Source organism: Rattus norvegicus, chromosome 7 (genome assembly GCF_036323735.1).
Source record: "Rattus norvegicus strain BN/NHsdMcwi chromosome 7, GRCr8, whole genome shotgun sequence".
NCBI classification, from domain to species: Eukaryota; Metazoa; Chordata; class Mammalia; order Rodentia; family Muridae; genus Rattus; species Rattus norvegicus.
Window position 1 is genome coordinate 73,990,688 of NC_086025.1, and position 11,511 is coordinate 74,002,198.

General features: G+C 42.4%; 1 protein-coding gene across 3 annotated transcripts in view; it reads left to right on the forward strand.

Moving 5' to 3' along the window:
• The window catches only part of Zfpm2 (zinc finger protein, multitype 2), a 437,310-nt gene extending 426,956 nt beyond the window's left edge, over positions 1-10,354 (forward strand). For 2 of the 3 annotated variants that reach the window (XM_039079162.2, XM_039079163.2), the window contains 3 exons: positions 2,085-2,291; positions 5,132-5,356; positions 6,846-10,348. In XM_039079162.2, coding sequence (XP_038935090.1) covers positions 2,085-2,291; positions 5,132-5,356; positions 6,846-9,337 — 2,924 coding nt within the window. In that variant the 3' untranslated portion in view covers positions 9,338-10,348. Of the gene's footprint in view, positions 1-2,084; positions 2,292-5,131; positions 5,357-6,845 lie in introns of all 3 variants that reach the window. The other variant, NM_001130501.1, reaches the window with a different exon arrangement.
• The last annotated feature ends 1,157 nt before the right edge of the window (positions 10,355-11,511 follow it).

Sequence of the window (11,511 nt, forward strand, 5' to 3'; positions counted from 1 at the left end):
TCCACCTTTTCAAAATGTTGCATTCTGAGTAAACACAAAATGGGGACAAGAGGTAGCAATGATAAAATATGAGTCAGCACAGGTACATCTGAAAATTCAGGTGTGTAAAATCACCTTCATTGTGGTTTTTACAACTGGCATTTTTCATTTTTAATTTGTTTATCCATTGGATATTTTAACTCAATATTTTGTATAGGTAAGCTGCTGTCTTGCTATATAGCTCACTGAGTTGATCACGATTAACTGTCTGTTGGTATCTACAACCTTCTCCTAGGACCTGAAACCATTCTGGCTTTATTTTTGTGAAAGGTAACCACAGCTGGATTAATCAAGAATTCTGAACTCCATGCTTGAAATCTAGTGGCTGTGTGACCATGCTAGAAAATAAACCCAGACCGTGGTTCCTGGCTTTTCCTTTCCCACCCTCATTCTACATGCTGGCTTTATAAACTGTGTTCCAGAGGAGAGATAAGACACAAGTGATTAGCTTGTCTCTACTGTAAGTAGTAAGATGTGAGCATCAAAACACAGAGGTTCCCAGAGCAAGAATGGCCCCCTGGAAATGGAGCCACACAGGCTTCTCACTCCCTCTCATTCCCCAGTGATGTAATTTTGGCTTCAGTGACTGGGAAAAATCATTTCAACAACGAAAAAAAAAATTGTTTCATTTCAACTACAGTAAACCTGCATGCTTTGAGAAACATTAGCATCATAGTGCGGTTGGGGTGAGCACATGTCACCCTGTGGTGTTCTACTGTCGTCCTGTCTTGCTGTAAAGCTGGTCATAACTTGGAGAAGTATAATCTTTCTTTTCCTTTTTCAGACACATACCCTCCAGGGCTGTGTTTTGCTTGCTGACTTTAACCCTGGCTTAATTGCCCGTGATGTTTCTAAAGCATCAAGCTCAGCTCCCATCCGGCTCCTCCATCTCATATACTGTTCTTATCACCGCAAGATTTGTACAAGTTGTTTAAAAACCATGATCTCTGAGGCTGGAAAAAAATGAAGTGCACTTGAAATGACAGTTATGCTAAAAGATAAGCAGAGCAATACGACTTATCAAAATGGGTACAATTTTTCTTGGTTAATGAGTACAATATACAGCGTTCCAATACATACCCAAGGGGGGGGGTCGCTTTATAAAATATCAAGTACAGCACATTATGGCAGACATAACTGTGTGGGATATGTATCTAAGCCTGAGAGTGGAGATAACAAAATATAAGTGCTTCGCCTGTCTAAACATGTTAAATAAATGAGTGTTCACTATCACATCCCAATACATTAGAAGATGTACTCACATAGTTAATTTTTCTTTTTAATGCACCGCACGTGATCATTTGAAATGCAGAACCAGAGTCTATCTCAGTGTTTGAAGACAAGGTTTCCTTTCATTTAAACAAATCTTTGTTGAAATAAGGCTTTTTGAAAAGAATCTTTGGTGTGTCCTTCTTTGCAGGCAGTTCAGTCAGGGTAAACGGAGATAAAGAAGGACCGTCGAAGGGTGTTGTAGAAGATGGCCCAGTCAAAGTAAAAAGTACACACAGGGTAGTTTACATAGGCCTGCTCAGCTTCCCCAGGACAGCACTTTAACATCTGAGATTCTACAGACTTCTGAATGCTTCTTTGACGATTTGGGGTATCTGTGCTCACAATCCAAAAGAATTGAGGCAGTGGAGAAAGACAGAGGGATGCTGGCCGAGGAAGTTTCAGGTGGAAAGAGGGAGAGAAACAGTTGTTCTTCCATTGGTTAATGAAATAGCAGCTTCAGAAACTTCTCTGTAGTAAAGTTTTATAGCTTTGTCCCTCGCATGCAGGTTTTCAAACACTACACCAATGTCATAATGGGTTCTTGATTCAGGCGAGAGCTGGGACACTGATAAACTCCACAGATGTTATCTATATTTTTCCCAAGTTTTCTCCTGCCCGATACCAGGAAAACATTGGTCCACAGAGGCTGGCTGAGACACAGCTGCAGGCTGATCGACCTCCACTCCGGGTCCACACCCATGTGAAGGACAGGTCCTGTGTGCAGTCAGACACTGTTCCATATCAACTCTTTGTTTTTCTACCCTTCTCCACAGGGGGTCAGCTTTGGTGCACCACGACGAAGGCCATCTCGGAGGGTGAAGAACTAATTGCCTTTGTGGTGGACTTTGACTCAAGGCTACAAACTGCTAGCCAGATGACTCTCACAGAAGGGATGTACCCGGCCCGCCTGCTGGACTCAATTCAGCTGCTTCCTCAGCAAGCTGCCATGGCTTCTATTTTGCCTACAGCTATTGTCAATAGTAAGTGCTGAGTGCAATAGTCCAGCTTTGTGGGGTGATATGTATTTATGGGAGAAAAAAATGTCTACTGACAGGCAGCTAAGGACAGACATTTTCTTCAGTGTGGCTGCATGTTTGTGTATGTGTGGACATGTGTGTGTGCATGCGTGTGTTTGCCTCACATGGGAATGCAGGCAAAACATGTAATCCAATTATATCAGATTAGATTCCCAAATGTCACCCCTACTAAAACCTGTCATTCTCTACTCGTTGAATGGTACTCCACCTTGCTTAGCAATGGCAAGCAATGACAAGGCTTTCACTTACGATTTTCCAGTAGCAAAAGTTGTATTTGTTAAATGTCATGGAATTTTAAAAACTTTGAAAAAAAAGAATATAGATTTAAAAATTAAACTTTATTATTACATTAATGATACAGAGTATGTTGGTGTGAGGGTCTGATGTACAATTATTATTATTCTGTTCGAAAGTAACAATATTACTTAGTAGCCTCAAATAAACCAGTCCAAATACATAGAGCTTTTGTTTTTACCCTTACATCTGGATGAAGTCCTGGGAACCTGGGCAAATCAAAATATTTGTTAATTAAAAGGAAGAAAGAGGAAAATAGAGGATGAGTATATAAGGTTTTAATACTTCATGGAGAACTTTAAAATGCACTGTGGCAAACATCTCTGGGTGTCTTTACGCTGCTAAGATAAATACTGGTCTAGTTTGGATACCTTGAACATACAAAGGAGAATGTTATGTAGTAGACAGTCAAGGGGTCCTAGGGCCTTTGTTCTAGAAAGATCTGCTTTTATTCAGCTCTCTGTGGGAAACTGAACTGAGTGGCAGTCACACGGCAAGAGTAGAATTATACTAATGTTGGTAATAAAAAAATGCATCGAATCTTAAAATAACATTGAAGATCTTGAGACCAATGAAAAAGAAATCTAGATAGCAATAGCATTTTTGTATTATTGTAAAAGTGCCCTACTATAATAATGAATAAAGAAATTCACAGGTGATTCTTAAATCACTATGCATTTAATCAATAGGCCAAGGACTTTTAACATTAGCAATTCTTGATTTATTTAATGAAATAGCTTTTTTCTTTTTCTTTTTAATTTTGTTCTTATTGCATGGAGCATGAAATAATGAGACCAACCTGGATGCGAGGCAAAGTAATTTTATTACAAGAGATTTCAAATAACTTTATTCAATTATGATGCCCCAATGTGTAATATTAATTCTTATTATATATGAGAGTATAGCTGTTTGCTTTCTGTAGAAAGAAGATGATTAGCATCAAGTGACCCAATATCTGCACAGATTATCCTTTGCTTCCTAAAATCAATCATGTGACATGTCACTGTTGATGTATACACTCTAATAAACTGTGTGGTCTCTTAGGGTAAATGCTCGTAACTTGGGAAGAATGGGCTAAATACCAGTTGTCCGTGCATCCCATTGAAGTTGCCCTTGTCTCCCTGCAACTAGCATTTGATCCTGAGTTTTCTCTAACTTCTGGTTCAGGATTCCACAGATTCCGTCCTCTCACCATCAGCCGTACATTGATTGTCCACTCATGACACCTCTCGCTCTTCCTGCAGTTTGTGAACTCTCTTGACACTTTCCCACACGTCCCTCTGTCTCTATTTCCTTCAAAAATACCAAACTCCATATGTCTGATGTGATCCTATATTCCCCAAAACTCCCTGCAGAGCATTTAAAAGCCATGTGTCTATACAAGAGGAAGGCAGGCTGGATCGCTCCATACTGCCTCAGCCTACAAAGTACTGGTCTTGTCATCTCATTTCTGTTTCTCCCCTATAATCCCTCTTCTCTGTCCCCTTGCCATCCAAAGGGTTCGGAAGGAGGTTTACGTGTAAGTGGTTTCTCAACCTCTGGGTTGAGACCTTTTGGCAAACCTCCATCTCCAAAACTGTTTTCATCACAATTCCTAACAGTAGCATCATTAGTTATGAAGTAGCAATGAAATTATATTATGGTTGTGGGACTCACTCCAATATGAGGAGCTGCACTCAAGGCTCACAACAGCAGGAAGGTTGAAAGCCACTGCTCCACATGGTCGCATACAAGACAGTCAACTCTGCTTTCCTCACCCGTAGCTATAGGAGGAGCAAAATCACTCTCTGAGGCTAGAACTCAAGCCTTGCTATATTTCGCGTAATTGATGGCACCTGCCTTCTACCGCTACAGAATGTTTCCTCCACATTAACTAACTTCGATAGTAGATTCCACTCTTGTGTTAGCCTCTTATTCCCCATAATCACAGAGACAAAAAGAAAGCCTCTGAGAAGAGCCTGCAAGATCTTTTGTATTCCATCTTACCCTTTGCTTCAACAATACCACATAGCCACTCAGGCTTCACCCACGTCCTCTCAGGGTCCGGTGGCTTCCTCTCTGCACTGTTGCTCTTATCAAAATGACAGGAAACTTTTTCTCCACCTGAATAAGTTCATTTCATCCTTCACATCAGATCTTAGGTATCAACTCTAACCACCTACCTGACTGGCCCCTAACAATATCACTATCCCCAGAAGCATAGTGAACACCACTGTCTGTCCCTCAGGCACTCTTCCAGTTTCCTCTATCAGAGGCTGCAGAGACAATAATTGCTCTCACCGTATTCTTACCTTTTAGCCAACCAGACAAACCAATTCTCATTTCTAGTTCAAATGCATTTTTTTAACCCATATGTATAAAATGAAATCTAATCTATGCTCCCATAGAACCTGGGGGCAGACTCCGAAAGACAGAGTTAAATGTTACTTTCCCCTTACTCCCCCCGGCCCCCGCAGACAGCAGCTAACATGTCTCTGGTTTTGCTGCAGAGGATATATTCCCTTGCAAGTCCTGTGGCATTTGGTACCGGAGCGAGCGGAACCTGCAAGCCCATTTGATGTACTACTGTAGTGGGAGGCAAAGAGAAGCTGCTCCAGTGTCTGAAGAAAATGAAGACAGTACGCATCAGATTTCCAGCCTGTGCCCCTTCCCACAATGCACCAAGAGCTTTTCCAATGCCCGAGCTCTAGAAATGCACCTGACTTCACACAGTGGTAAGGGCCTCTAATGTTTCTGCAGTTGCTTTGGGGTACTCTGTCTTCTTTCTACGCATACATACGTACACACGTGCATATATACATAGTATGTTCATATTCTAATATATTCATGGAGATACAGACATTTGTACACAGATCCATACATACATAATTTTACTGGGCCAAGCAGCATTCTTTTATAGTATTTAGATGCAGCGTATTTTAACCGAAGGACTGGACTGATTTCTTCAACACCTATGTATGGCACTGCTTAGACTGCGAGCCAAATCGTTACATTCATTCTCCTCTTCGTCGAAATAGCATCATTTCTTTTCCCTCTTTAAGTGCCGTGCATATTTATTGCTCTAGGTGTTGAGTGAACTTTGGGAGGTGATCATGGCGCTTCCCATATGTTGAGGAGGAAATAGTAGGTGCATTAACAAAGGTGCTGCTGCACGAAATTGAAGCCACTATTTTGGCAGATTCAATTAAAAAATCCCTCAGTTTCCAGAGTATGCACGGCTAACTTAATTGATTTTTATGACATGAAACTACTCTAAATTCCTTAAGAAAAACAAGGTAGAGTCTACTCTCTCTTATATTTGAAATGGGCCCCATCTATTGTTAGCTTAATCTCGTGGCATCCCAATTGCTCTTTTTAAAAAGATGTGTAGAATTGTACTAAACTTAAATATTTTAGGTTTTTTTTTTCAAATTTAGTTTAGTTGTGGCACTGTCTCTTTACCTGGCTACCCTGTACTCCTTATGTAGACTGGGCTGGCTTCAAACTCTCAATATAGAGAAGGTAAACTGAGTCTGTTCCCATTACGTATGACAAACAGAAGCAGGAGTTGATCTCCATGACACGTACCTCCACACTCAGTGGCAATAACTGATCAGAAACAGGCAGTGATCAAGCAGCATGGGTACTATTCTTAACCATCTTTATTAGCCCACCACTGTTTACCAGCAAATATCAGTCCTAGACACAGATAAGCCACATTCAGTAAAACCAAAAAATAAAAAAATTCATATAAAAGGTAAAAGATGAGCTGAGCCAAGCGGTTGTTAAAACCCTGTAATTTCTTCTTGCACGTAGGGATTCAGTAGCTAGTAGCCATCCGTATATTTATATAGTCACATAAATATATAATATTAGTGAATATTCTAATAGTCACTCTTCCTATAATTAGTATTTGGATGGTTTTCTTAGACATAACTCCATGTTTTACAGCTTTATTATTAATTCTCTTAGGTTTTTTTTAGTTTGTTTATTGACCCATAAAGTAGAATCACCAATAGTTCCCTCCATCTATACCATAACACTCACAAAGAGGCTTAGGAAATTATTATTACAGATGTCACCAAAATCTTAGTATCTCAGGTGAGGATCCGAAGGATTTCTGTTTCAGTTATTTTGGAGGCTCGAGCTCACTAGGAAAGGTTTCCATCACCCGGAAGCAAACAGGTATGGCACTCAGCTTTCCTGCTTTCTGTGTCTTTCCAGGAGTGAAAATGGAAGAGTTCCTGCCTCCCGGGGCGAGTTTGAAATGCACGGTGTGTAGCTACACTGCTGATTCCGTGATCAACTTCCACCAACACCTGTTCTCGCATCTCACTCAAGCTGCCTTCCGTTGCAACCACTGCCATTTTGGCTTCCAGACCCAAAGGGAGTTACTGCAGCACCAGGAGCTCCATGTCCCCGGTGGCAAACTTCCCAGAGAAAGCGACATGGAGCACTCTCCAAGTGGAACAGAAGACAGCTTACAGCCAGCCACAGACTTGTTGGCCAGAAGTGACCTCTCCCAGAGCCAAAAGGCCATGCCGACTAAAGATGCAAGCTCAGACACAGAGCTGGACAAGTGTGAGAAAAAGACTCAACTCTTTCTCACCAATCAGAGACCAGAGATGCAGCCTGCGGCAAACAAGCAGAACTTCTCTTACACAAAAATAAAGTCTGAGCCTTCCAGCCCCAGACTTGCCTCATCTCCAGTGCAACCCAACCTAGGGCCCTCTTTCCCTGTGGGACCTTTCCTGTCTCAGTTTGCTTTCCCCCAAGATATCACCATGGTCCCTCAAGCTTCAGAGATCTTAGCCAAGATGTCCGAGCTGGTGCACCGACGCCTGAGGCACGGGAGTAGTAGCTACCCTCCTGTAATTTACAGCCCTTTGATGCCCAAAGGGGCTACATGCTTTGAGTGTAACATAACGTTCAATAATCTGGATAACTATCTAGTTCATAAAAAACACTACTGCAGCAGCCGATGGCAGCAGATGGCCAAATCCCCTGAGTTTCCAAGTGTTTCTGAAAAGATACCGGAAGCTCTGAGTCCTAACACTGGCCAGACTTCCATAAACCTTCTCAACCCGGCGGCTCATCCACCGGACCCGGAGAATCCACTTCTTCAAACATCCTGCATCAACTCTTCCACGGTTTTAGATTTGATTGGGCCAAACGGAAAGGGCCATGAGAAGGACTTTTCCACTCAAGCCAAAAAGTTGCCCACCTCCAACAACAATGACGACAAAATAAATGGAAAGCCCGTTGATGTGAAAAATCCCAGCGGCCCCTTAGTGGATGGGGAAAGTGACCCAAATAAGACTACCTGTGAAGCTTGTAACATCACCTTCAGCAGGCATGAAACCTATATGGTCCACAAACAGTATTACTGTGCAACGCGCCATGACCCTCCGCTAAAGAGGTCTGCTTCCAACAAAGTGCCGGCCATGCAGAGAACCATGCGCACACGCAAGCGAAGAAAGATGTACGAAATGTGCCTACCCGAGCAAGAGCAACGGCCACCCCTAGTTCAGCAGAGATTTCTTGATGTAGCCAACCTCAGCAATCCTTGTAGCTCCACTCAAGAGCCCACTGAAGGGCTAGGAGAATGCTACCACCCGAGATGCGACATCTTCCCAGGAATTGTCTCAAAGCACTTGGAAACATCGTTGGCCATAAACAAATGTGTTCCGGTTCCCAAATGTGATACAACTCATTCCAGTGTTTCCTGCCTGGAGATGGACGTCCCCATAGATCTCAGCAAAAAGTGTTTATCGCAGTCTGAGCGGACGACAGCATCTCCTAAAAGGCTACTAGACTACCACGAGTGCACCGTGTGCAAGATCAGCTTCAATAAGGTCGAGAACTACCTGGCCCACAAGCAGAATTTCTGCCCTGTCACTGCACATCAACGCAACGACCTAGGTCAGCTTGATGGCAAAGTGTTTCCGAATCCAGAAAGTGAACGGAACAGCCCGGAAGTCAGCTTTGAAAGAAACATGATCAAATGTGAGAAGAATGGGAATCCGAAGCAGCCTTCTCCCAACGGAAACTTGTTTTCATCCCATTTGGCAACCTTGCAAGGCCTGAAAGTCTTCAGTGAGGCGGCTCAGCTCATTGCTACAAAAGAAGAAAACAAACATTTGTTTCTTCCCCAATGCCTTTACCCTGGAGCAATAAAGAAGACGAAAGGAGCCGACCAGCTTTCTCCATACTATGGCATAAAGCCAAGCGATTATATCGCCGGTTCTCTTGTCATCCACAACACCGACGTCGAACAGAACACAAACACAGAAAACGAGTCTCCTAAAGGCCAGGCCTCCTCAAATGGGTGTGCGGTACCCAAGAAAGATTCTCTGCCATTGTTGCCCAAAAACAGAGGCATGGTCATAGTGAATGGTGGACTGAAGCAAGATGAAAGGCCTACCGCAAACCCACAGCAAGAGAACATTTCCCAGAATGCCCAGCACGAAGACGGCCACAAATCCCCTTCGTGGATCTCTGAGAACCCGTTAGCTGCAAATGAGAATGTCTCCCCAGGAATTCCCTGCGCAGAAGAACAGTTGTCTAGCATAGCAAAAGGTGTGAATGGCTCTACCCAGGCCCCCAGCAGTGGGAAATACTGCCGGCTATGCGATATCCAGTTCAATAACCTTTCAAACTTTATAACTCACAAGAAGTTTTATTGCTCATCACATGCAGCAGAACATGTCAAATGAACTAACTGAGTAACTAAAGAAAGCAGTCACCTTTGGTACCGTGTTTAGTATGTTCTTCTAAACAGTCCAGAAAACAAAGAAGCTGTTTGAATTACATCTGCCGATCAGGAGATAATTCATAATGGCTGAGTTGAAGACTTGGTGTAATTTCATTACAGACCATTAGTAAAGTGTATTATTGGTGCCATTTTCAGAAAAAAAATTAATTTATTTTACCAGCAGTATTCATAGCTGTGGTTATGTTATTTTTATTTAAAAACTTTATATTAAAGTCATTTGTAATGTTATTGTATAGTTATTGTGTAGCACATATGGTTTGCACTGTATAGTAGCTTTTAAAGAAAATAGTCACAAACAATACAGAAGAGCATTTTAGAAATAGCTTCAAAAGCACTTGTGTATCCTGATTTTTTTTCTTATATGCTGTTGCAGATATACGTATATGCTAAAATATAACCTGCAAACATGTTCTAAATACACATGCTGTAAGTTCGCCTTAAGGTTTCGATTCTCGGCTAATCAGGCCCCAGTTGCACTTTATATTTTAGCAAATACAGTCCCTTAGTCTCTAGGCTTTGCATTTGTATGTAGCCGTATATTTCCGTCCATTTCCTCAGACTGAAACATGTATGTTAAACGAAGATGGCAATTTTTTCTTGTATAGTACTTGTATTTTCTTTCGCCGATGCAGCCCTGTCCCAATTTTTAAACCTTGGCTGTTAAATGCAATACTTTATAAAGAATGAACAAAATTACTGGAAGCAGTATTGTAAGGATCGGAGTAGTGGTAATCAGTTTTATCTTTCGAAAGGCACAGTCTAAATCGAACCCCTAAACTCAATGCTGCAAGTATGAATTTAATTCATATATAAGATCTATTTAAATATAAGAGTAGCAATACTGCACCTGGTGATCACAAAGATAATGTTCTACTTCTGATAGAAAATAATTTCTCAACAAATGTTGTTACTATGCATGTACATGGATGGAATAAAATTCCAAATTGTTGGAGATGTTTGAAGTTCTGGGCTTTTTTTTTTTTTCACCCGAAGCAGCAGGTGAAATATCTAGCTGTAATTGCCACACAGTAAATAGCAGCACGTTATCATCAGTTACATGTTAATTTCAGTTGGCAAATTTTCGTCAAAAATACCTGTGGCACCCAGTTTTTCATTCATTCTATTTAATTCGGCCTTGCTCAATTATTCTCAAGGCATATCAGCCTAGGACACCACACCACACTAGTGTGGCTGGAAACAGCGGCAGCAGCAGCAGCAGCAGCAGCAGCAGCAGCAGCAGCGGCAGCGGCAGCGGCAGCGGCAGCGGCGGCGGCGGCGGCGGCGGCGGCGGCGGCGGCAGCAGCAGTGATGACAACAAACTGAGATTGCAGGCATCCCCATTTGACAGATCTTAGGTTCCTGCAATGGATTTAAATTCCATAGAACAATCTAAACGGTTATCTGTTCACCACTGATATTCAGACTACTCAACTAGTGCTTACAACCAGACCTCAGTTTAAAAATTTACATTCAGCATATATGTTTAATGTTGTAATTAAAGCTAAAAAGTAGATCATTGTAGGGGCTGCTAAGAACATTGAGTTCCTTCACATTTTCCGGCAGTAACAGAGGTTTCAGATTCTTAAGCAGCTAAAGTCGCAAAGCTGATGAGAAAGAAGCAGAGACCTGGGAAATGTTCTCAGCTGTATGTGTATCCACACCCCACAGCAATTCAGAGGCACATGATAGGCACGCGATAGGCGTGTGATAGGCATGTGATGGATAGTGCTGAGCACCTGCCACGTGACTTCCAAGAGAGGCAGCCTTTATAAGGGAAAACACTTCCGTGGGGTCAGCCTCCTTCAACTTGCACTCTAGAATATGGGCAGCTGTGGAAGATTTCCAGAGTGAGGGATGCCGCTGGAAACCCTTGCCCTTGCGAGTGTGACCACACTACTTAGTGGTAACAGTCACTTCCGCATGCTTCACTCTGCGTTCCTTTGCCACATCCTTGATCAAAAGCATCAGAAGGAACACCTGACATTTTCTCCTTGGTGCATTAATGACAGAAGAAGAAAGCAGTGGAAATACCACCTCTCACCAGGCACAGCTCATCTGTGACCTCCCCCAGTTTCCTGGTTCTCTGTGCCCTGGGTGAATCCATGGCTCCCTGCT